The 27718-nt window shown below is 44.8% G+C and overlaps 1 protein-coding gene across 3 annotated transcripts in view; it reads right to left on the minus strand.

Annotated features, from left to right (window-relative positions):
• LMO3 (LIM domain only 3) overlaps positions 1–27718 on the minus strand; it is a 110504-nt gene that overhangs the window by 9311 nt on the left and 73475 nt on the right. For all 3 annotated transcript variants that reach the window (XM_075847322.1, XM_075847320.1, XM_075847321.1), the window contains exon 3: positions 8489–8614. In XM_075847322.1, the coding sequence (XP_075703437.1) occupies positions 8489–8614 (126 nt within the window). The remainder of the gene's footprint in view (positions 1–8488; positions 8615–27718) is intronic.

The following is a 27718-nucleotide window of genomic DNA, read 5'->3' on the forward strand; positions in this document are numbered from 1 at the left end:
CAGGGGGCCCAATGGTTCTCTAAGTTCGATCTACGGGGGGCGTATAACCTTATCCGCATCAAAGAGGGGGATGAGTGGAAAACTGCGTTCAACACGCCCGAAGGTCATTTCGAATACCTAGTCATGCCCTTTGGGTTGTGTAATGCCCCTGCCGTCTTCCAGAATTTTATTAATGAAATCCTGAGAGATTACCTGGGTAATTTTCTTGTAGTGTACCTTGATGACATACTGGTGTTTTCCAAGGACTGGTCCTCCCACATTGAGCATGTCAGGAAGGTGCTCCAGGTCCTTCGGGAAAATAATCTGTTTGCGAAGACCGAAAAATGTGTGTTTGGGGTACAGGAAATACCATTTTTAGGTCAAATCCTCACTCCTCATGAATTCCGCATGGACCCTGCCAAGGTTCAGGCTGTGGCGGAATGGGTCCAACCTGCCTCCCTGAAGGCGCTACAGTGTTTTTTGGGATTCGCTAACTATTACAGGAGATTTATTGCCAACTTCTCGTTCGTCGCTAAGCCTCTTACGGACCTCACTCGCAAGGGTGCTGATGTCCTCCATTGGCCCCCTGAGACCGTCCAGGCCTTTGAGACCCTCAAGAAGTGCTTTATCTCGGCCCCCGTGCTGGTTCAGCCCAACCAAAGGGAGCCATTTATTGTGGAGGTTGACGCGTCCGAGGTGGGAGTGGGTGCCGTCTTGTCCCAGGGTACCAGCTCCCTCACCCATCTCCGCCCCTGTGCTTACTTCTCTAGGAAGTTTTCGTCCACGGAGTGTAACTATGATATTGGCAACCGCGAACTTTTAGCCATTAAATGGGCTTTTGAAGAGTGGCGTCACTTCTTGGAGGGGGCCAGACACCAGGTAACGGTCCTTACTGACCACAAGAATCTGGTTTTCCTAGAATCTGCCCGGAGGCTTAATCCTAGACAAGCTCGTTGGGCACTATTCTTTACCAGATTTAATTTCTTGGTTACCTATAGGGCTGGGTCCAAAAATATTAAGGCTGATGCACTGTCACGTAGTTTCATGGCTAATCCTCCTTCTGAGAAGGATCCTGCTTGTATTTTACCCCCTGGTATAATTGTTTCTGCCACTGATTCTGACTTAGCCTCTGACATCGCGGCTGATCAAGGTTCAGCTCCCGGGAACCTCCCTGGGGACAAACTGTTTGTCCCCCTGCAATACCGGCTAAGGGTGCTCAGGGAAAACCATGACTCCGCTCTATCTGGTCATCCTGGCATCTTGGGTACCAAACTCCTCATTACCAGAAACTATTGGTGGCCTGGGTTGCCTAAAGACGTTAGGGCTTACGTCGCCGCTTGTGAGGTCTGTGCTAGGTCCAAGACCCCTAGGTCCCGACCTGCGGGCTTACTACGTTCCTTGCCCATTCCCCAGAGACCTTGGACCCATATCTCCATGGATTTTATCACCGATTTGCCTCCATCTCAGGGCAAGTCGGTGGTGTGGGTGGTAGTAGACCGCTTCAGCAAGACGTGCCACTTTGTGCCACTTAAGAAACTACCTAACGCCAAGACGTTAGCTTCTTTGTTTGTGAAACACATTTTGCGTCTCCATGGGGCCCCAGTCAATATAGTTTCGGACAGAGGGGTACAATTTGTTTCCTTATTTTGGAGAGCTTTTTGTAAAAAATTGGAGATTGATCTGTCCTTCTCCTCCGCCTTCCATCCCGAAACTAATGGCCAAACGGAAAGGACTAACCAATCCCTGGAACAATATTTAAGGTGTTTCATTTCTGACTGTCAATTTGATTGGGTCTCATTCCTTCCCCTCGCCGAATTTTCCCTGAATAACCGGGTCAGTAACTCGTCAGGGGTCTCCCCGTTTTTCTGTAATTTCGGGTTTAATCCTAGGTTCTCCTCCGTTTCCCCTGGTGGTTCCAATAATCCCGAGGCAGAGGACGTTCATCGGGAACTGTGCACAGTCTGGGCCCAGGTTCAGAAGAACCTAGAGGCGTCCCAGAGCGTACAAAAGATTCAGGCTGATTGTAGACGTTCTGCTAACCCCCGGTTTGTCGTCGGGGATCTTGTGTGGTTGTCGTCGAGGAACTTGCGCCTTAAGGTCCCGTCCAGGAAGTTTGCTCCCCGATTTATTGGACCTTATAAGGTCATTGAAGTCCTCAACCCTGTATCCTTCCGTCTGGAGCTGCCCCCATCCTTTCGTATACACGACGTCTTCCATGCCTCCCTCCTGAAACGCTGCTCCCCGTCCTGGTCCCCCTCGAGGAAACCTCCTGTTCCCGTTCTCACCCCTGAGGGGGTGGAATTCGAGGTGGCCAAGATTGTGGACAGTAGGATGATCCAGGGCTCCCTCCAGTACCTGGTCCATTGGAGAGGATACGGGCCGGAGGAGAGGACTTGGGTTCCTGCTCGAGATGTTCACGCTGGGGTATTGATCAGGAGGTTCCACCTTCTCTTCCCCACTAAACCGGGTCCTCTTAGTAAGGGTCCGGTGGCCCCTCATAAAGGGGGGAGTACTGTAAAGGATCTGCCAGGCACTATGTCTGGGTATACTCCCAGGATTAATCAGTCGACACCTGAGGCCAGACCTCTGAGACTGACACCTGCTCCCACCAATCAGGGTGGCAGGCTCAGGAGTGGGAGAGCCTATCGCGGCCTGGTCAGTCAGAGTTAGCTCCGCCCCCTGTCCATTTATACCTGCCGTTTTCTCTTCCTCCTTGCTTGTTATTCTCTTGGATTCCTGGCCCCACTGCTGCCTTGCTCCAGCCTGCTTCTGCCGTGCTTCTGCCTTGCTTCAGTTCCGTTTATCCTGCGTTGCTCTGCCCCTGGCTTGCTTCTGCTCCGTGCTCCCGTTTGTATACTCCACTACTTCCTGATCCTGACTGGCTCTTTCCCGCTCCGTTTCCTCGCGGCGTTACGTGGGCTACTGTATTCCCTTGCGTGTTCCCTGTTTGTACCCCCTTGCACTTAGACAGCGTAGGGACCGCCGCCCAGTTGTACCCCGTCGCCTAGGGCGGGTCGTTGCAAGTAGGCAGGGACAGGGCGGTGGGTAGATTAGGGCTCACTTGTTCCCTTCACCTCCTTCCGCCATTACACATCCTCTCCCAGCCTGACATATCTGATAACAGAGAACAATAGATTATATTCTCCTGTCTTACAGTCATCCTCCACCAGCCTGACATGTCTGATAACAGAGAACAATAGATTTCTATTCACCTGTCCTACAGTCATCCTCTCCCAGCCTGACATGTCTGATAACAGAGAACAATAGATTGTATTCACCTGTCCTACAGTCATCCTCCCCCCAGCCTGACATGTCTGATAACAGAGAACAATAGATTGTATTCACCTGTCCTACAGTCATCCTCCGCCAGCCGGACATGTCTGATAACAGAGAACAATAGATTGTATTCACCTGTCTTACAGTCATCCTCCCCCCAGCCTGACATGTCTGATAACAGAGAACAATAGATTGTATTCACCTGTCCTACAGTCATCCTCCCCCATCCTGACATGTCTGATAACAGAGAACAATAGATTGTATTCTCCTGTCCTACAGTCATCATCCCCCAGCCTGACATGTCTGATAACAGAGAACAATAGATTGTATTCACCTGTCCTACAGTCATCCTCCCCCAGCCTGACATGCCTAATAGAGAACAATAGATTGTATTCACCTGTCCTACAGTCATCCTCCCCAGACTGACATGTCTGATAACAGAGAACAATAGAATGTATTCACCTGTCCTACAGTCATCCTCTCCCCAGCCTGACATGTCTGATAACAGAGAACAATAGATTGTATTCCCCTGTCCTACCGTCATCCTCCCCCAGCCTGAGCTGGCTGGTACCAAAGAACAATAGATTGTATTCACCTGTCCTACAGTCAGCCGCCTCCAGCCTGACATGTCTGATAACAGAGAACAATAGATTGTATTCACCTGTCTTACAGTCATCCTCCCCCAGCCTGACATGTCTGATAACAGAAAACAATAGATTGTATTCACCTGTCCTACAGTCATCCTCTCCCAGCCTGACATGTCTGATAACAGAGAACAATAGATTGTATTCACCTGTCCTACAGTCATCCTCTCCCCAGCCTGACATGTCTGATAACAGAGAACAATAGATTGTATTCCCCTGTCCTACCGTCATCCTCCCCCAGCCTAAGCTGGCTGGTACCAGAGAACAATAGATTGTATTCACCTGTCCTACAGTCATCCTCCCCCAGCCTGACATGTCTGATAACAGAGAACAATAGATTGTATTCACCTGTACTACAGTCATCCTCCCCCAGCTGACATGTCTGATAACAGAGAACAATAGATTGTATTCACCTGTCCTACAGTCATCCTCCCCCAGCCTGACATGTCTGATAACAGAGAACAATAGATTGTATTCACCTGTCCTACAGTCATCCTCCCCCAGCCTGAGCTGGCTGGTACCAGAGAACAATAGATTGTATTTACCTGTCCTACAGTCATCCCCCCCCAGCTTGACATGTCTGATAACAGAGAACAATAGATTGTATTCACCTGTCCTACAGTCATCCTACCCCAGCCTGGCATGTCTGATAACAGAGAACAATAGATTGTATTCACCTGTCCTACAGTCATCCTCTCCCAGCCTGACATGTCTGATAACAGAGAACAATAGATTGTAATCACCTGTCCTACAGTCATCCTCCCCCAGCCTGACATGTCTGATAACAGAGAACAATAGATTGTATTCACCTGTCCTACAGTCATCCTCTCCCCAGCCTGACATGTCTGATAACAGAGAACAATAGATTGTATTCACCTGTCCTACAGTCATCCTCCCCAGCCTGACATGTCTGATAACAGAGAACAATAGATTGTAATCACCTGTCCTACAGTCATCCTCCCCCAGCCTGACATGTCTGATAACAGAGAACAATAGATTGTAATCACCTGTCCTACAGTCATCCTCCCCCCAGCCTGACATGTCTGATAACAGAGAACAATAGATTGTAATCACCTGTCCTACAGTCATCCTCTCCCAGCCTGACATGTCTGATAACAGAGAACAATAGATTGTATTCACCTGTCCTACAGTCATCCTCCCCCAGCCTGACATGTCTGATAACAGAGAACAATAGATTGTATTCACCTGTCCTACAGTCATCCTCCCCCAGCCTGACATGTTTGATAACAGTGAATAAGCCCAAAAATAGCAGTCAAAATATGACAGGTGTAGGCTTACCACAAGAAGTAAGATCAGTCACGTCGGATAGTAAGTGCTGCAGCCGAAATCCCAGACGGTCACACCAATGGGTCTCCGTGTAGAAATGATTGCAGAGGAAAAAATGGGATATGAACGGCGCTGCAACTCAAGAATGATGCTTGGAATGGTTATAATGATATGATCTTTTATTCAATAGGCTACGCGTTTCAATGCCGCACCGGCATCTTCCTCAGGCCATATAAATTTCAATTGAAACAACACTCCTTAAATACAACATGCTGCCAAAAAAACCGCCAATGTGATCAAGGTCAGAGTGCATCAGTGACGTCATCGATACAAAAGATTTAAATAGACAAAAAACAAAAAATAAATATATAAAAATAGACAAGTGCAAAACCAATAGTAACACAATAAATGACATCATGAGTTAAAAAGATAATAAACATAACAAATAAGAACATTGTACCATGAAAATGCTATCAAGGAATTTCAGAGAAATAGAAGTCGGGAACTGCAAAAAAATACATACTATTTGCTATTTGCGTCAGTTTGGTATTTACAAACACAACGATTTTTATCAAAATAAACATCTAGTACTTTAATAAATAGGATGGAAAAGAAGAAAAGGACCAGTTTAAACGAATAAACCTCTGAATACATGTATATTTTGTATTTCTCAGCGTGTATAAACTTGAGAAACTAGATATCAAACAACTCAAAAGGAGGTTCGGGATGCCGTAAAGAAGACAACTATTTTAATATCTGAAATCGGAATAATCATATATATATAAAAATATACATAAACCCTCAAGAGATCCAATCGGATGCTCAATAATGTAAATGCGGCAATTGCAAAATATGATAAAAAATATGAAATATACAAAAGGATACACAAATCATGATAAAAAATGCACTAAGTAAAAAATTAATTAAGAACCAATACCGTGATGTAAGCATTACAAATTAATATAAGATGCCTCATTGGGGGACTAACTATAATTTACTGAAATATTTATTCCATGGAAAATTCATACACAGATAAAAGTTACAATTAATGATAAAAACTGGAGAATTAAAAAAAAAAATTTGAAATAAAAAGGAGATATGAAATGAGAAAATTTACCAAATATACATGTATATAAAAAACACACATAAAAATATATATAAAAAAGTTGAAAAAACACAAACCACAGTCATAGACCCCCAAAGAATAAAATTAGTCGATAATTACTGCCACAATTGAGGAAAGACCTAATAGGGAATATTTCATTAGTATTTCAAATGGTTCTTTCAAATGTGGACAAAAACGGTGTCTTTGTTGTATGAATATTTCACATAGAAAACATACTTTTAGTTCTAATATTACTAATGAAATATTCCCTATTAGGTCTTTCCTCAATTGTGGCAGTAATTATGTCATTTATCTCTTGGAATGTTCGTGTCGGTTACAATACGTTGGGAGAACTATTCAATGTCGGCGGAGTAGGATTAATAAACATAGGTACAATGTCTCAAAAGGATTTTTAAAACGTAGTGTTTCAAGACACTGTGCCTCGGTTCATAATTGTCAATTTAATAAGATTACTATTACTCCGATAGAGCAAATATCTTGTGACATTCCCAATCGTTTCCAGAAATTAAAACAAAGAGAACATTTCTGGATTTTTAAATTACTAACTCTGCAACCAAATGGTTTAAATGACATTTCTGAAATATCCCTCGACTAATTTTATTCTTTGGGGGTCTATGACTGTGGTTTGTGTTTTTTCAACTTTTTTATATATATTTTTATGTGTGTTTTTTATATACATGTATATTTGGTAAATTTTCTCATTTCATATCTCCTTTTTATTTCAAATTTTTTTTTTTAATTCTCCAGTTTTTATCATTAATTGTAACTTTTATCTGTGTATGAATTTTCCATGGAATAAATATTTCAGTAAATTATAGTTAGTCCCCCAATGAGGCATCTTATATTAATTTGTAATGCTTACATCACGGTATTGGTTCTTAATTAATTTTTTACTTAGTGCATTTTTTATCATGATTTGTGTATCCTTTTGTATATTTCATATTTTTTATCATATTTTGCAATTGCCGCATTTACATTATTGAGCATCCGATTGGATCTCTTGAGGGTTTATGTATATTTTTATATATATATGATTATTCCGATTTCAGATATTAAAATAGTTGTCTTCTTTACGGCATCCCGAACCTCCTTTTGAGTTGTTTGATATCTAGTTTCTCAAGTTTATACACGCTGAGAAATACAAAATATACATGTATTCAGAGGTTTATTCGTTTAAACTGGTCCTTTTCTTCTTTTCCATCCTATTTATTAAAGTACTAGATGTTTATTTTGATAAAAATCGTTGTGTTTGTAAATACCAAACTGACGCAAATAGCAAATAGTATGTATTTTTTTGCAGTTCCCGACTTCTATTTCTCTGAAATTCCTTGATAGCATTTTCATGGTACAATGTTCTTATTTGTTATGTTTATTATCTTTTTAACTCATGATGTCATTTATTGTGTTACTATTGGTTTTGCACTTGTCTATTTTTATATATTTATTTTTTGTTTTTTGTCTATTTAAATCTTTTGTATCGATGACGTCACTGATGCACTCTGACCTTGATCACATTGGCGGTTTTTTTGGCAGCATGTTGTATTTAAGGAGTGTTGTTTCAATTGAAATTTATATGGCCTGAGGAAGATGCCGGTGCGGCATTGAAACGCGTAGCCTATTGAATAAAAGATCATATCATTATAACCATTCCAAGCATCATTCTTGAGTTGCAGCGCCGTTCATATCCCATTTTTTCCTCTGCAATCATGTTTGATAACAGAGAACAATATATTGTAATCACCTGTCCTACAGTCATCCCCCCCAGCCTGACATGTCTGATAACAGAGAACAATAGATTGTATTCACCTGTCCTACAGTCATCCCCCCCAGCCTGACATGTCTGATAACAGAGAACAATAGATTGTAATCACCTGTCCTACAGTCATCCTCCCCCAGCCTGACATGTCTGATAACAGAGAACAATAGATTGTAATCACCTGTCCTACAGTCATCCTCCCCCCAGCCTGACATGTCTGATAACAGAGAACAATAGATTGTAATCACCTGTCCTACAGTCATCCTCCCCCAGCCTGAGCTGGCTGGTACCAGGGAGTAATAGACTGTAATAACCTGCGCAGGACATGTGACTAGTTTAGATGTCGTTATTACGGACACTGCTATGTGAGGACTTGTACCGTCAGATGATGGGTGTAATAATCCCGCAGACTCCACCCACCTCTGATTACACAGCTGACAGGCGAAGCAGTCCAGGTGGTAGACATTGTCCTTCGCACGCATCACCATCTCAAAGGCGGGGATCAGTTTACTGCACGCTGCACAATTCCCCGTCACACCAAACAACCTGCGCAAAGAAGAAAGTACAGAACATGAATAACTCAGTGATGATGGTGGTTATCCTACTACTAACTATAATAATGATGATGGTGGTTATACTACCACTAACTATACTAATGATGAGGGTGGTTATCCTACTACTAACTGTAATAATGATGAGGGTTATCTCTACTGAGATGAATCGGCCAATCATCAGTATTTCAGGGATTTTTCCCTCTTCTACACTTATATTTGGGAAGTCATTTATGACAAGGTATCTCTGATCCGTTTCTATCACCTATAGCCCCTACATTAATAATGGCGGATATAACAACATCAGTATTGAACGTTGACAGAGATTTATGATGCGTCAAGTGCACAGAAAAGAACTGGAGGACACTAACCCCAGTGTACGGCAGGAATATGGTGTCTATATGGGCAGTGTACGGCAGGAATATGGTGTCTATATGGGTAGTGTACGGCAGGAATATGGTGTCTATATGGGCAGTGTATGGCAGGAATATGGTGTATATATGGGCAGTGTATGGGAGGAATATGGTGTCTATATGGGCAGTGTATTGGAGGAATATGGTGTCTATATGGGCAGTGTATTGGAGGAATATGGTGTCTATATGGGCAGTGTAAGGGAGGAATATGGTGTCTATATGGGCAGTGTATGGGAGGAATATGGTGTCTATATGGGCAGTGTATGGCAGGAATATGGTGTCTATATGGGCAGTGTATGGCAGGAATATGGTGTCTATATGGGCAGTGTAAGGGAGGAATATGGTGTCTATAAGGGCAGTGTATGGCAGGAATATGGTGTTTATATGAGCAGTGTATGGGAGGAATATGGTGTCTATATGGGCAGTGTATGGCAGGAATATGGTGTCTATATGGACAGTGTATGGCAGGAATATGGTGTCTATATGGGCAGTGTATGGCAGGAATATGGTGTCTATATGGGCAGTGTATGGCAGGAATATGGTGTCTATATGGGCAGTGTATGGCAGGAATATGGTGTCAATATGGGCAGTGTATGGCAGGAATATGGTGTCTATATGGGCAGTGTATGGCAGGAATATGGTGTCTATATGGGCAGTGTATGGCAGGAATATGGTGTCTATATGGGAAGTGTATGGCAGGAATATGGTGTCTATATGGGCAGTGTATGGCAGGAATATGGTGTCTATATGGGCAGTGTATGGCAGGAATATGGTGTATATATGGGCAGTGTATGACAGGAATATGGTGTCTATATGGGCAGTGTATGGCAGGAATATGGTGTCTATAAGGGCAGTGTATGGCAGGAATATGGTGTCTATATGGGCAGTGTATGGCAGGAATATGGTGTCTATATGGGCAGTGTACGGCAGGAATATGGTGTCTATATGGGCAGTGTATGGCAGGAATATGGTGTCTATATGGGCAGTGTACGGCAGTAATATGGTGTCTATATGGGCAGTGTATGTGAGGAATATGGTGTCTATATGGGCAGTGTATGGCAGGAATATGGTGTCTATATGGGCAGTGTACGGCAGGAATATGGTGTCTATATGGGCAGTGTATGGCAGGAATATGGTGTCTATATGGGCAGTGTACGGCAGGAATATGGTGTCTATATGGGCAGTGTATGGCAGGAATATGGTGTCTATATGGGCAGTGTATGACAGGAATATGGTGTCTATATGGGCAGTGTATGGCAGGAATATGGTGTCTATATGGGCAGTGTATGGCAGGAATATGGTGTCTATATGGGCAGTGTACGGCAGGAATATGGTGTCTATATGGGCAGTGTAAGGGAGGAATATGGTGTCTATATGGGCAGTGTATGGCAGGAATATGGTGTCTATATGGGCAGTGTATGGCAGGAATATGGTGTCTATATGGGCAGTGTATGGTAGGAATATGGTGTCTATATGGGCAGTGTATGGCAGGAATCTGATGTCTATATGGGCAGTGTATGGCAGGAATATGGTGTCTATATGGGCAGTGTATGGCAGGAATATGGTGTCTATATGGACAGTGTATGGCAGGAATATGGTGTCTATATGGGCAGTGTATGGGAGGAATATGGTGTCTATATGGGCAGTGTATGGGAGGAATATGGTGTCTATATGGGCAGTGTACGGCAGGAATATGGTGTCTATATGGGCAGTGTACGGCAGGAATATGGTGTCTATATGGGCAGTGTATGGGAGGAATATGGTGTCTATATGGACAGTGTATGGCAGGAATATGGTGTCTATATGGGCAGTGTATGGCAGGAATATGGTGTCTATATGGGCAGTGTATGGGAGGAATATGGTGTTTATATGAGCAGTGTATGGCAGGAATATGGTGTCTATATGGGCAGTGTATGGCAGGAATATGGTGTTTATATGAGCAGTGTATGGGAGGAATATGGTGTTTATATGAGCAGTGTATGGGAGGAATATGGTGTCTATATGGACAGTGTATGGCAGGAATATGGTGTCTATATAGACAGTGTATGGCAGGAATATGGTGTCTATATGGGCAGTGTATGGCAGGAATATGGTGTATATGGGCAGTGTATGGCAGGAATATGGTGTCTATATGGGCAGTGTATGGCAGGAATATGGTGTCTATAAGGGCAGTGTATTGGAGGAATATGGTGTCTATATGGGCAGTGTATGGGAGGAATATGGTGTCTATATGGGCAGTGTATGGCAGGAATATGGTGTCTATATGGGTATTGTATGGCAGGAATATGGTGTCTATATGGGCAGTGTATGGCAGGAATATGGTGTCTATATGGGCAGTGTATGGCAGGAATATGGTGTTTATATGAGCAGTGTATGGGAGGAATATGGTGTCTATATGGGCAGTGTAAGGGAGGAATATGGTGTCTATATGGGCAGTGTATGGCAGGAATATGGTGTCTATATGGACAGTGTATGGCAGGAATATGGTGTTTATATGAGCAGTGTATGGGAGGAATATGGTGCCTATATGGACAGTGTATGGCAGGAATATGGTGTCTATATGGACAGTGTATGGCAGGAATATGGTGTCTATATGGGCAGTGTATGGCAGGAATATGGTGTCTATATGGACAGTGTATGGCAGGAATATGGTGTCTATATGGGCAGTGTATGGGAGGAATATGGTGTTTATATGAGCAGTGTATGGGAGGAATATGGTGTCTATATGGGCAGTGTATGGCAGGAATATGGTGTCTATATGGACAGTGTATGGCAGGAATATGGTGTCTATAAGGGCAGTGTATGGCAGGAATATGGTGTTTATATGAGCAGTGTATGGGAGGAATATGGTGTCTATATGGGCAGTGTATGGCAGGAATATGGTGTCTATATGGACAGTGTATGGCAGGAATATGGTGTCTATATGGACAGTGTATGGCAGGAATATGGTGTCTATATGGGCAGTGTATGGGAGGAATATGGTGTCTATATGGGCAGTGTATTGGAGGAATATGGTGTCTATATGGGCAGTGTATTGGAGGAATATGGTGTCTATATGGGCAGTGTAAGGGAGGAATATGGTGTCTATATGGGCAGTGTATGGGAGGAATATGGTGTCTATATGGGCAGTGTATGGCAGGAATATGGTGTCTATATGGGCAGTGTATGGCAGGAATATGGTGTCTATATGGGCAGTGTAAGGGAGGAATATGGTGTCTATAAGGGCAGTGTATGGCAGGAATATGGTGTTTATATGAGCAGTGTATGGGAGGAATATGGTGTCTATATGGGCAGTGTATGGCAGGAATATGGTGTCTATATGGACAGTGTATGGCAGGAATATGGTGTCTATATGGGCAGTGTATGGCAGGAATATGGTGTCTATATGGGAAGTGTATGGCAGGAATATGGTGTCTATATGGGCAGTGTATGGCAGGAATATGGTGTCTATATGGGCAGTGTATGGCAGGAATATGGTGTATATATGGGCAGTGTATGGGAGGAATATGGTGTCTATATGGGCAGTGTACGGCAGGAATATGGTGTCTATATGGGCAGTGTATGGCAGGAATATGGTGTCAATATGGGCAGTGTATGGCAGGAATATGGTGTCTATATGGGCAGTGTATGGCAGGAATATGGTGTCTATATGGGTAGTGTACGGCAGGAATATGGTGTCTATATGGGCAGTGTACGGCAGGAATATGGTGTCTATATGGGCAGTGTATGGCAGGAATATGGTGTCTATATGGGCAGTGTACGGCAGTAATATGGTGTCTATATGGGCAGTGTATGTGAGGAATATGGTGTCTATATGGGCAGTGTATGGCAGGAATATGGTGTCTATATGGGCAGTGTACGGCAGGAATATGGTGTCTATATGGGCAGTGTATGGCAGGAATATGGTGTCTATATGGGCAGTGTACGGCAGGAATATGGTGTCTATATGGGCAGTGTATGGCAGGAATATGGTGTCTATATGGGCAGTGTATGACAGGAATATGGTGTCTATATGGGCAGTGTATGGCAGGAATATGGTGTCTATAAGGGCAGTGTATGGCAGGAATATGGTGTCTATATGGGCAGTGTATGGGAGGAATATGGTGTCTATATGGGCAGTGTACGGCAGGAATATGGTGTCTATATGGGCAGTGTATGGCAGGAATATGGTGTCTATATGGGCAGTGTACGGCAGTAATATGGTGTCTATATGGGCAGTGTATGTGAGGAATATGGTGTCTATATGGGCAGTGTATGGCAGGAATATGGTGTCTATATGGGCAGTGTATGGGAGGAATATGGTGTCTATACGGGCAGTGTATGGCAGGAATATGGTGTCTATATGGGCAGTGTACGGCAGGAATATGGTGTCTATATGGGCAGTGTAAGGGAGGAATATGGTGTCTATATGGGCAGTGTATGGCAGGAATATGGTGTCTATATGGGCAGTGTATGGCAGGAATATGGTGTCTATATGGGCAGTGTATGGTAGGAATATGGTGTCTATATGGGCAGTGTATGGCAGGAATCTGATGTCTATATGGGCAGTGTATGGCAGGAATATGGTGTCTATATGGGCAGTGTATGGCAGGAATATGGTGTCTATATGGACAGTGTATGGCAGGAATATGGTGTCTATATGGGCAGTGTATGGGAGGAATATGGTGTCTATATGGGCAGTGTATGGGAGGAATATGGTGTCTATATGGGCAGTGTACGGCAGGAATATGGTGTCTATATGGGCAGTGTACGGCAGGAATATGGTGTCTATATGGGCAGTGTATGGGAGGAATATGGTGTCTATATGGACAGTGTATGGCAGGAATATGGTGTCTATATGGGCAGTGTATGGCAGGAATATGGTGTCTATATGGGCAGTGTATGGGAGGAATATGGTGTTTATATGAGCAGTGTATGGCAGGAATATGGTGTCTATATGGGCAGTGTATGGCAGGAATATGGTGTTTATATGAGCAGTGTATGGGAGGAATATGGTGTTTATATGAGCAGTGTATGGGAGGAATATGGTGTCTATATGGACAGTGTATGGCAGGAATATGGTGTCTATATAGACAGTGTATGGCAGGAATATGGTGTCTATATGGGCAGTGTATGGCAGGAATATGGTGTCTATATGGACAGTGTATGTCAGGAATATGGTGTCTATATGGGCAGTGTATGGCAGGAATATGGTGTCTATATGGGCAGTGTATGGGAAGAATATGGTGTCTATATGGGCAGTGTATGGCAGGAATAGGGTGTCTATATGGGTAGTGTATGGCAGGAATATGGTGTCTATATGGGCAGTGTATGGGAAGAATATGGTGTCTATATGGGCAGTGTATGGCAGGAATATGGTGTCTATATGGGTAGTGTATGGCAGGAATATGGTGTCTATATGGGCAGTGTATGGGAGGAATATGGTGTTTATATGAGCAGTGTATGGCAGGAATATGGTGTTTATATGAGCAGTGTATGGGAGGAATATGGTGTCTATATGGGCAGTGTATGGCAGGAATATGGTGTTTATATGAGCAGTGTATTGGAGGAATATGGTGTTTATATGAGCAGTGTATGGGAGGAATATGGTGTCTATATGGACAGTGTATGGCAGGAATATGGTGTCTATATAGACAGTGTATGGCAGGAATATGGTGTCTATATGGGCAGTGTATGGCAGGAATATGGTGTCTATATGGACAGTGTATGTCAGGAATATGGTGTCTATATGGGCAGTGTATGGCAGGAATATGGTGTTTATATGAGCAGTGTATGGGAGGAATATGGTGTCTATATGGGCAGTGTATGGCAGGAATATGGTGTCTATATGGGCAGTGTAAGGGAGAAATATGGTGTCTATATGGGCAGTGTATGGGAGGAATATGGTTTCTATATGGGCAGTGTATGGCAGGAATATGGTGTCTATATGGGCAGTGTATGGCAGGAATATGGTGTCTATATGGGCAGTGTATGGCAGGAATATGGTGTCTATATGGACAGTGTATGTCAGGAATATGGTGTCTATATGGGCAGTGTATTGGAGGAATATGGCGTCTATATGGGCAGTGTATGGGAAGAATATGGTGTCTATATGGGCAGTGTATGACAGGAATATGTTGTCTATATGGGTAGTGTATGGCAGGAATATGGTGTCTATATGGGCAGTGTATGGCAGGAATATGGTGTCTATATGGGCAGTGTATGGCAGGAATATGGTGTTTATATGAGCAGTGTATGGCAGGAATATGGTGTCTATATGGACAGTGTATGGGAGGAATATGGTGTCTATATGGGCAGTGTAAGGGAGGAATATGGTGTCTATATGGGCAGTGTATGGGAGGAATATGGTGTCTATATGGGCAGTGTATGGGAGGAATATGGTTTCTATATGGGCAGTGTATGGCAGGAATATGGTGTCTATATGGACAGCGTACGGCAGGAATATGGTGTCTATATGGGCAGTGTATGGGAGGAATATGGTGTCTATATGGGCAGTGTAAGGGAGGAATATGGTGTCTATATGGGCAGTGTATGGCAGGAATATGGTGTCTATATGGGCAGTGTATGTCAGGAATATGGTGTCTATATGGGCAGTGTATGGTAGGAATATGGTGTCTATATGGGCAGTGTATGGCAGGAATCTGGTGTCTATATGGGCAGTGTATGGCAGGAATATGGTGTCTATATGGGCAGTGTATGGGAGGAATATGGTGTCTATATGGGCAATGTATGATAGGAATATGGTGTCTATATGGGCAGTGTATGGCAGGAATATGGTGTCTATATGGACAGTGTATGGCAGGAATATGGTGTCTATATGGGCAGTGTATGGCAGGAATATGGTGTCTTTATGGACAGTGTATGGCAGGAATATGGTGTCTATATGGGCAGTGTATGGGAGGAATATGGTGTCTATATGGGCAGTGTATGGCAGGAATATGGTGTCTATATGGGCAGTGTATGGCAGGAATATGGTGTTTATATGAGCAGTGTATGGCAGGAATATGGTGTCTATACGGGCAGTGTATGGAAGGAATATGGTGTTTATATGAGCAGTGTATGGGAGGAATATGGTGTCTATATGGACAGTGTATGGCAGGAATATGGTGTCTATATGGACAGTGTATGGCAGGAATATGGTGTCTATATGGGCAGTGTATGGCAGGAATATGGTGTCTATATGGACAGTGTATGTCAGGAATATGGTGTCTATATGGGCAGTGTATGGCAGGAATATGGTGTCTATATGGGCAGTGTATGGCAGGAATATGGTGTATATGGGCAGTGTATGGCAGGAATATGGTGTCTATATGGGCAGTGTATGGCAGGAATATGGTGTCTATAAGGGCAGTGTATTGGAGGAATATGGTGTCTATATGGGCAGTGTATGGGAGGAATATGGTGTCTATATGGGCAGTGTATGGCAGGAATATGGTGTCTATATGGGTATTGTATGGCAGGAATATGGTGTCTATATGGGCAGTGTATGGCAGGAATATGGTGTCTATATGGGCAGTGTATGGCAGGAATATGGTGTTTATATGAGCAGTGTATGGGAGGAATATGGTGTCTATATGGGCAGTGTAAGGGAGGAATATGGTGTCTATATGGGCAGTGTATGGCAGGAATATGGTGTCTATATGGACAGTGTATGGCAGGAATATGGTGTTTATATGAGCAGTGTATGGGAGGAATATGGTGCCTATATGGACAGTGTATGGCAGGAATATGGTGTCTATATGGACAGTGTATGGCAGGAATATGGTGTCTATATGGGCAGTGTATGGCAGGAATATGGTGTCTATATGGACAGTGTATGGCAGGAATATGGTGTCTATATGGGAAGTGTATGGGAGGAATATGGTGTTTATATGAGCAGTGTATGGGAGGAATATGGTGTCTATATGGGCAGTGTATGGCAGGAATATGGTGTCTATATGGACAGTGTATGGCAGGAATATGGTGTCTATAAGGGCAGTGTATGGCAGGAATATGGTGTTTATATGAGCAGTGTATGGGAGGAATATGGTGTCTATATGGGCAGTGTATGGCAGGAATATGGTGTCTATATGGACAGTGTATGGCAGGAATATGGTGTCTATATGGACAGTGTATGGCAGGAATATGGTGTCTATATGGGCAGTGTATGGGAGGAATATTGTGTCTATATGGGCAGTGTATGGCAGGAATATGGTGTCTATATGGGCAGTGTATGGCAGGAATATGGTGTCTATATGTGCAGTGTATGGCAGGAATATGGTGTCTATATGGACAGTGTATGGCAGGAATATGGTGTCTATATGGGCAGTGTATGGCAGGAATATGGTGTCTATATGGGCAGTATATGGCAGGAATATGGTGTCTATATGGGCAGTGTATGGCAGGAATATGGTGTCTATATGGGCAGTGTATCGGAGGAATATGGTTTCTATATGGGCAGTGTATGGCAGGAATATGGTGTCTATATGGGCAGTGTACGGCAGGAATATGGTGTCTATATGGGCAGTGTACGGCAGGAATATGGTGTCTATATGGGCAGTGTAAGGGAGGAATATGGTGTCTATATGGGCAGTGTATGGGAGGAATATGGTGTCTATATGGGCAGTGTATGGCAGGAATATGGTGTCTATATGGGCAGTGTATGGCAGGAATATGGTGTCTATATGGGCAGTTTACGGCAGGAATATGGTGTCTAAATGGGCAGTGTATGGGAGGAATATGGTGTCTATATGGGCAGTGTACGGTAGGAATATGGTGTCTACATGGGCAGTGTATGGCAGGAATATGGTGTCTATATGGGCAGTGTAAGGGAGGAATATGGTGTCTATATGGACAGTGTATGGCAGGAATATGGTGTCTATATGGGCAGTGTATGGCAGGAATATGGTGTCTATATGGGCAGTGTAAGGGAGGAATATGGTGTCTATATGGGCAGTGTATGGGAGGAATATGGTGTCTATATGGGCAGTGTATGGCAGGAATATGGTGTCTATATGGGCAGTGTATGGCAGGAATATGGTGTCTATATGGGTAGTGTATGGCAGGAATATAGTGTCTATATGGGCAGTGTATGGCAGGAATATGGTGTCTATATGGGCAGTGTAAGGGAGGAATATGGTGTCTATATGGGCAGTGTATGGCAGGAATATGGTGTCTATATGGGAAGTGTATGGCAAGAATATGGTGCCTATATGGGCAGTGCATGGCAGGGATATGGTGTCTATATGGGCAGTGTATGGCAGGAATATGGTGTCTATATGGGCAGTGTATGGCAGGAATATGGTGTCTATATGGGCAGTGTAAGGGAGGAATATGGTGTCTATATGGGCAGTGTATGGCAGGAATATGGTGTCTATATGGGCAGTGTATGGGAGGAATATGGTGTCTATATGGGCAGTGTATGGCAGGAATATGGTGTCTATATGGGCAGTGTATGGGAAGAATATGGTGTCTATATGGGCAGTGTATGGCAGGAATATGGTGTCTATATGGGTAGTGTATGGCAGGAATATGGTGTCTATATGGGCAGTGTATGGGAGGAATATGGTGTCTATATGGGCAGTGTAAGGGAGGAATATGGTGTCTATATGGGCAGTGTATGGGAGGAATATGGTGTCTATATGGGCAGTGTATGGCAGGAATATGGTTTCTATATGGGCAGTGTAAGGCAGGAATATGGTGTCTATATGGACAGCGTACGGCAGGAATATGGTGTCTATATGGGCAGTGTATGGGAGGAATATGGTGTCTATATGGGCAGTGTAAGGGAGGAATATGGTGTCTATATGGGCAGTGTATGGCAGGAATATGGTGTCTATATGGGCAGTGTATGGCAGGAATATGGTGTCTATATGGGCAGTGTATGGTAGGAATATGGTGTCTATATGGGCAGTGTATGGCAGGAATCTGGTGTCTATATGGGCAGTGTATGGCAGGAATATGGTGTCTATATGGGCAGTGTATGGGAGGAATATGGTGTCTATATGGGCAATGTATGATAGGAATATGGTGTCTATATGGGCAGTGTATGGCAGGAATATGGTGTCTATATGGACAGTGTATGGCAGGAATATGGTGTCTATATGGGCAGTGTATGGCAGGAATATGGTGTCTTTATGGACAGTGTATGGCAGGAATATGGTGTCTATATGGGCAGTGTATGGGAGGAATATGGTGTCTATATGGGCAGTGTATGGCAGGAATATGGTGTCTATATGGGCAGTGTATGGCAGGAATATGGTGTTTATATGAGCAGTGTATGGCAGGAATATGGTGTCTATACGGGCAGTGTATGGAAGGAATATGGTGTTTATATGAGCAGTGTATGGGAGGAATATGGTGTCTATATGGACAGTGTATGGCAGGAATATGGTGTCTATATGGACAGTGTATGGCAGGAATATGGTGTCTATATGGGCAGTGTATGGCAGGAATATGGTGTCTATATGGACAGTGTATGTCAGGAATATGGTGTCTATATGGGCAGTGTATGGCAGGAATATGGTGTCTATATGGGCAGTGTATGGCAGGAATATGGTGTATATGGGCAGTGTATGGCAGGAATATGGTGTCTATATGGGCAGTGTATGGCAGGAATATGGTGTCTATAAGGGCAGTGTATTGGAGGAATATGGTGTCTATATGGGCAGTGTATGGGAGGAATATGGTGTCTATATGGGCAGTGTATGGCAGGAATATGGTGTCTATATGGGTATTGTATGGCAGGAATATGGTGTCTATATGGGCAGTGTATGGCAGGAATATGGTGTCTATATGGGCAGTGTATGGCAGGAATATGGTGTTTATATGAGCAGTGTATGGGAGGAATATGGTGTCTATATGGGCAGTGTAAGGGAGGAATATGGTGTCTATATGGGCAGTGTATGGCAGGAATATGGTGTCTATATGGACAGTGTATGGCAGGAATATGGTGTTTATATGAGCAGTGTATGGGAGGAATATGGTGCCTATATGGACAGTGTATGGCAGGAATATGGTGTCTATATGGACAGTGTATGGCAGGAATATGGTGTCTATATGGGCAGTGTATGGCAGGAATATGGTGTCTATATGGACAGTGTATGGCAGGAATATGGTGTCTATATGGGAAGTGTATGGGAGGAATATGGTGTTTATATGAGCAGTGTATGGGAGGAATATGGTGTCTATATGGGCAGTGTATGGCAGGAATATGGTGTCTATATGGACAGTGTATGGCAGGAATATGGTGTCTATAAGGGCAGTGTATGGCAGGAATATGGTGTTTATATGAGCAGTGTATGGGAGGAATATGGTGTCTATATGGGCAGTGTATGGCAGGAATATGGTGTCTATATGGACAGTGTATGGCAGGAATATGGTGTCTATATGGACAGTGTATGGCAGGAATATGGTGTCTATATGGGCAGTGTATGGGAGGAATATTGTGTCTATATGGGCAGTGTATGGCAGGAATATGGTGTCTATATGGGCAGTGTATGGCAGGAATATGGTGTCTATATGTGCAGTGTATGGCAGGAATATGGTGTCTATATGGACAGTGTATGGCAGGAATATGGTGTCTATATGGGCAGTGTATGGCAGGAATATGGTGTCTATATGGGCAGTATATGGCAGGAATATGGTGTCTATATGGGCAGTGTATGGCAGGAATATGGTGTCTATATGGGCAGTGTATCGGAGGAATATGGTTTCTATATGGGCAGTGTATGGCAGGAATATGGTGTCTATATGGGCAGTGTACGGCAGGAATATGGTGTCTATATGGGCAGTGTACGGCAGGAATATGGTGTCTATATGGGCAGTGTAAGGGAGGAATATGGTGTCTATATGGGCAGTGTATGGGAGGAATATGGTGTCTATATGGGCAGTGTATGGCAGGAATATGGTGTCTATATGGGCAGTGTATGGCAGGAATATGGTGTCTATATGGGCAGTTTACGGCAGGAATATGGTGTCTAAATGGGCAGTGTATGGGAGGAATATGGTGTCTATATGGGCAGTGTACGGTAGGAATATGGTGTCTACATGGGCAGTGTATGGCAGGAATATGGTGTCTATATGGGCAGTGTAAGGGAGGAATATGGTGTCTATATGGACAGTGTATGGCAGGAATATGGTGTCTATATGGGCAGTGTATGGCAGGAATATGGTGTCTATATGGGCAGTGTAAGGGAGGAATATGGTGTCTATATGGGCAGTGTATGGGAGGAATATGGTGTCTATATGGGCAGTGTATGGCAGGAATATGGTGTCTATATGGGCAGTGTATGGCAGGAATATGGTGTCTATATGGGTAGTGTATGGCAGGAATATAGTGTCTATATGGGCAGTGTATGGCAGGAATATGGTGTCTATATGGGCAGTGTAAGGGAGGAATATGGTGTCTATATGGGCAGTGTATGGCAGGAATATGGTGTCTATATGGGAAGTGTATGGCAAGAATATGGTGCCTATATGGGCAGTGCATGGCAGGGATATGGTGTCTATATGGGCAGTGTATGGCAGGAATATGGTGTCTATATGGGCAGTGTATGGCAGGAATATGGTGTCTATATGGGCAGTGTAAGGGAGGAATATGGTGTCTATATGGGCAGTGTATGGCAGGAATATGGTGTCTATATGGGCAGTGTATGGGAGGAATATGGTGTCTATATGGGCAGTGTATGGCAGGAATATGGTGTCTATATGGCCAGTGTATGGCAGGAATATGGTGTCTATATGGGCAGTGTATGGCAGGAATATGGTGTCTATATGGGCAGTGTAAGGGAGGAATATGGTATCTATATGGGCAGTGTATAGCAGGAATATGGTGTCTATATGGGCAGTGTATGGCAGGAATATGGTGGCTATATGGGCAGTGTATAGCAGGAATATGGTGTCTATATGGGCAGTGTATGGCAGGAATATGGTGTCTATATGGGCAGTGTATGGCAGGAATATGGTGTCTATATGGGCAGTGTATCGGAGGAATATGGTTTCTATATGGGCAGTGTATGGCAGGAATATGGTGTCTATATGGGCAGTGTACGGCAGGAATATGGTGTCTATATGGGCAGTGTACGGCAGGAATATGGTGTCTATATGGGCAGTGTAAGGGAGGAATATGGTGTCTATATGGGCAGTGTATGGGAGGAATATGGTGTCTATATGGGCAGTGTATGGCAGGAATATGGTGTCTATATGGGCAGTGTATGGCAGGAATATGGTGTCTATATGGGCAGTTTACGGCAGGAATATGGTGTCTAAATGGGCAGTGTATGTGAGGAATATGGTGTCTATATGGGCAGTGTACAGTAGGAATATGGTGTCTATATGGGCAGTGTATGGCAGGAATATGGTGTCTATATGGGCAGTGTAAGGGAGGAATATGGTGTCTATATGGACAGTGTATGGCAGGAATATGGTGTCTATATGGGCAGTGTATGGCAGGAATATGGTGTCTATATGGGCAGTGTATGGGAGGAATATGGTGTCTATATGGGCAGTGTACGGCAGGAATATGTTGTCTATATGGGCAGTGTATGGCAGGAATATGGTGTCTATATGGGTAGTGTATGGCAGGAATATAGTGTCTATATGGGCAGTGTATGGCAGGAATATGGTGTCTATATGGGCAGTGTAAGGGAGGAATATGGTGTCTATATGGGCAGTGTATGGCAGGAATATGGTGTCTATATGGGAAGTGTATGGCAGGAATATGGTGTCTATATGGGCAGTGCATGGCAGGGATATGGTGTCTATATGGGCAGTGTATGGCAGGAATATGGTGTCTATATGGGCAGTGTATGGCAGGAATATGGTGTCTATATGGGCAGTGTAAGGGAGGAATATGGTGTCTATATGGGCAGTGTATGGCAGGAATATGGTGTCTATATGGGCAGTGTATGGGAGGAATATGGTGTCTATATGGGCAGTGTATGGCAGGAATATGGTGTCTATATGGGCAGTGTATGGCAGGAATATGGTGTCTATATGGGCAGTGTATGGCAGGAATATGGTGTCTATATGGGCAGTGTAAGGGAGGAATATGGTATCTATATGGGCAGTGTATAGCAGTAATATGGTGTCTATATGGGCAGTGTATGGCAGGAATATGGTGGCTATATGGGCAGTGTATGGCAGGAATATGGTGTCTATATGGGCAGTGTATGGCAGGAATATGGTGTCTATATTTTATGTTGTTTCCGTAACCCCCGACCATGTAATCAGGAAGTGACCGGGAGGAAGCGTCAGCACGAAAAGTAGAACGGGGTTTAGGGGGCCCCGTTCTAGAGATAGGACCCCTAGAGGTGGGACCCGCATCTGACGTTTATGACTGATCCTGGGGATCCTGTGGATATGTCGTAAATGTCCCTCATGGGAAAACCCCTTTAAGGCGGCCACATACACGAGATGCTGAATGTGACGATTTTGGCAGGATCGGCCGGCCATGTCATGTGTACGGGGTCCTCCGCGACGGCAGATAATGTGTATGGGGGTCGGGAGGGATAGCTGCCGTCTATATTGGCGTCCGGCTGACAGCCTTCGAGTCTGTGGCGATCCTTAGCGTAACGAGTGTAAATAGAAAACAATAACGGAAGAATCTGGAAAGGCGCCAAAATCTACGATCTGGGGTCAGTGATGAAGTTGTGTCCTGAAGATATTTCGCTGATTTTTGTGGGGTCACATGACCTGGAATGAGGGCAGATCTAGGGTTAACCCCTTAAGGGTATGACCTAGTTTTGGCTTTAAAGGGGTTTTCCCACAAACAAGACGTATCACCTATCCTGCGTCTGATCACAAGAACCGGGGTCCCGTGTCCGCGCGCAGCCTGCACGCTGCCGCTTTAGACAGCCGAGTAGCACGCAGCGTTCATGCTGACCGCCACTCCGTTCCTGGGGGACGCGGGACCCAGCGCTCAGGCACCTATCACCTATCCTGTACACAGGTGACGTTGTCAAGCACAGGCCAGGAGCTCTGCATGGGAGGGATCAATGGCTGCAGCGCAGGAAGGGGAGGAGTCAGGAAAAGGGGAGGGGCCAGCTCATTTTTATTAGGAAGTTACGCAGCGGGCACTTCCGTTTGGCAGCACAGTTTAGGAACAACATTTGCGCGAGCCTTCAAGAGCCGACGGCAGCAGCGTGGAGTTGGTGTTAAACCTCGGCGTGTTATGGCCGCGCTATGAACCCGCGCTCGTGGTTGATCTGTATTTATTATTGGTATTTTCTCTCTTTTCTGCGTCTCACGGGTCGGGATATTATTTATTACTTGTAGTGTTCGGTGGATTGATGGGGACGACGCGACTAACAAGTTCTGGGAAAACCCCTTCCTCTGTCTATGAAGCCGTATGAGGAGTTTTTACAGGTACGTTTTTTTACCGCCGTTATTTTGGGGTACATATAATGCGTTCTATAACTTTTATTCAGCGGGATAAACAAAGACCCGCAGGTCTGGGTTGTTTTTCAGGTTACTTTCTACGCCGCTCATTTGCAGGATTTATAACATGATCACTTATCGTTTGGGTCGTTCGTGTCTCGTTTTTGGGGGATATTTGCAGCCATTTTTTAGAGGGAACATTTTTGTTTTGAAATTTGTGATTTTTTTTCACAAAAACGTGTGATGTTTGTTAGTTCCACTATAGGACTGGACCGTGCGATCAATTCTGTAATAAACCTGTCCGTAAAAACTGTCAAACATCCCATAAGACGGTCTGATACGAAGATCGCAGATCTGGCGGCCCATCATTAGGCCCCTGGCTGCCATGGAAACCCATAGGGTAACAGAGAGGGCCCCCTCCCCCTGGCTAACCGCTTACCGTAAATACCATGGTCTCTATTGACCGCGGCATCTAAGGGGTTAGCCGGCTGGGACCGGAGCGGCTTCCTGTGCCGGCCGTTGCAGCAGGGTGTCGGATGTACGTTACACCGTTGCTGATGGTGCGGGCTCCGCTTCTCAGCCCGTGCTATTCCCGTTCTGTATATTTCTGGTGTTTCGCGTTAAGGCCCCAGCGGCATTAATGTACGGGAGGGAAGGGGTTAATATTCCCACCAGTTGCGGATTTGTCCTGAACAGTCTTGTAAATCATCGGTTTTGTTGTTCTTGTCGCTGCTGATGGAGCATAAAAGTAAATGAGGCTGTAAACTGTCTATGTGATGGCGGAAGAGATGAAAATATAAAGATGGCTGCCGGGAGAGAAGACGCGATATAGGACGACCGAGCGACGCCACCAGGACGCGCCAATGAATGATTAACTAGGAAATCCCGCAGCGTCAGCACCCGCACCCACGGGGAGTCATGGAAGGAACAGAGCGGCTCACCCAGTCACATGACACGCAAACCACCGTAGACCTCAACCGCCGCTGCCGCCGCCGCAGATCACCACCGGCCCGGAGGAAACATTTATGTTAAACTTTACCCTTTCCTGCAGGAGGCAAGACACACGGACACATTGAGAATTTCCCCGGCTCTGGGGTCCCTCGGAAGCTCCGCAGGTGGCGGTTTCCTCACTCGGAGACATTTATCACATCCCTGATTACAATTTGTTTCCACACAAACCATTGATCATCAGCCTATTACTGGGCAAATGACAGTTAATTACCCACTACATTAACCACTGGGACCCGGGACCTGCTCACACGGCCATCAGTCAGCATGATGAATGGGCCGCGCTCAGCAATGCACGGCCTGAGCCGCCGCCGCCGCCACCGCCAGCGCTCACAACACACCTCAATCTCACATCCAGCCCGGGAAATCGATGGCAATCTGCATAATTACCGACTCTGGGTTAATAACGGACAAATGATTTGTTGCACCTAAACAAAGTCCTTGGACGCGGCTGTTCTTTGGCGCTTGTCAGGTGCGGCGCTCGGCTGCCGGGAACTTTCCAGCTCACAAGACGAGCGTCTGCAGCCTTCTCCGACCCATACATTCTGCATATGGATAATCATTACAGGACTCGTGATGCGACATTGTCTTAATTATTCTCTCTTGTACCCGGGGAATTGGGCTTCACATACGATTTTCTGCTGCGGCGCCTTCTCTCTGCCTCGCTGGAGGCTCCATCAGTTTTCATCTGCACCTGGACTCTGACGCCCTAATGATGAATTATTGCCCCTTTCCCTCAGAGGGGGGACCTTACATGGGAAGATTTTAGTGATCTGTCAGCCTTCAGACCGAGGGCACGGAGGCGGAAATCTCATCGAATTAACTGGAAAATGCAGCGTTTTCTGCACCCCCCTCCAGGCCTAGAGCGCGGATCAAGAGATCAGACAGGAGGCCACCACAGGCCGGGGAGCAGACAGGGATTTCTGCCTGAAGATGGAGAATATACCTGCCCGGCTCCTCTATCTGCTCCCCAAAGTTTACAGTGCTGAACTGTTCAATGTGGGTGGGACTGAGGTCTGATTGACAGCTCTGCTCTCAGGATCTGATTTCTGCCACCGTCCTGTGCTGGGAGATTGTCCGGTAATTTTACTGGGTGAAGTTCAATGTGCCATAATGACGAGACCTATAGGAGGAAACCCTGCCCCTCCACCAAAAATGAGGACTTAAGGGACCAGGACTGTGGGCACTCCGCCCGCTACGGCATGTCATACCGGACTTGTGGCTCTTATGGTGTCTAATAAAACGTTGATGACGGTTGGATCAAGTTGATGGCTGATGCTCCTGTATCCCGACACTCAATACATTAATAATTGGCGCGGCCCGGGCGCCTCGTTCAGTCCTTTATACTACGAGGGGGAAAATCATCAGGACATAATACAAGAAACATTAAGAACCACAGTACAGGGGCGGAGAAGAAGGCCATAATGCAGTAAAGCCAGGTGGTGTCCCAACATGTGCCGACCCCAAATATCACTAGAGAGAGAGATCCCCTCGTTATATCTCCCTGAACCCTAATAAATGGCCCCTTATCTCCACACAGAAGAAACGGTCACCTAAGAATACAGTCACTGGTCTGGAGATGGGGCACAACGCAGCGACATCTCCAATCACCACATTGCATCAAGAGATCTACACAAAGCACACATTACACTCCAGAGCTGAACTCACAATTCTGACGGATTCAGGGACAAAATCTGCCAACATCCTCAGCATGGTCAAAGCGCACACTACACTAAAATTCAATACGAGCGGTAAATCCGAATTAGAAAAATGTCCGATTGTCACACAAGTTGTGTAGCGTTGTCAGGTCTCTCCTTATTAGAATGGCAAGAGACTAGAAAGTGGCCACAAGAGCTTACAATTCATGTAGATGACCAGAGGCGTACACTGGATATGTGAGCGCAGAAAGCGGTCACGTCTAGAATATCTATTTTAATTAACGATTTATAAAAAGATTAGATAAAAAAACCTCAAACCAACCGTAAGTGTGACAGTATATGGAATAATCGCTGAGCGGCGACTGACACACATCAGCTGTAATATGTCCCCGGTGACCGCGTCCGCGCCTCCCCACACCCGCTCCTCTCTAACGCTCTTTTATTTTAAAGAAAAATACAAAATATAAACTGAAAACAAATTCCATGTACCCCAAAAAAATCACAACCTAAAAAGACATCTCTGTATATAAGAAAAGAAAAAACGATACCGACCCGGCCACACGCACCGCACTCGTATATACCTACAGCTACACTTCATCCGCCACCAAACACCAACGACAAACATCATCAGTGTAAGAACCAGAACAGTGTAAGAACTAGAAC

Source organism: Rhinoderma darwinii, assembly GCF_050947455.1.
Source record: "Rhinoderma darwinii isolate aRhiDar2 chromosome 3 unlocalized genomic scaffold, aRhiDar2.hap1 SUPER_3_unloc_18, whole genome shotgun sequence".
In the NCBI taxonomy this organism is placed as follows: Eukaryota; Metazoa; Chordata; class Amphibia; order Anura; family Rhinodermatidae; genus Rhinoderma; species Rhinoderma darwinii.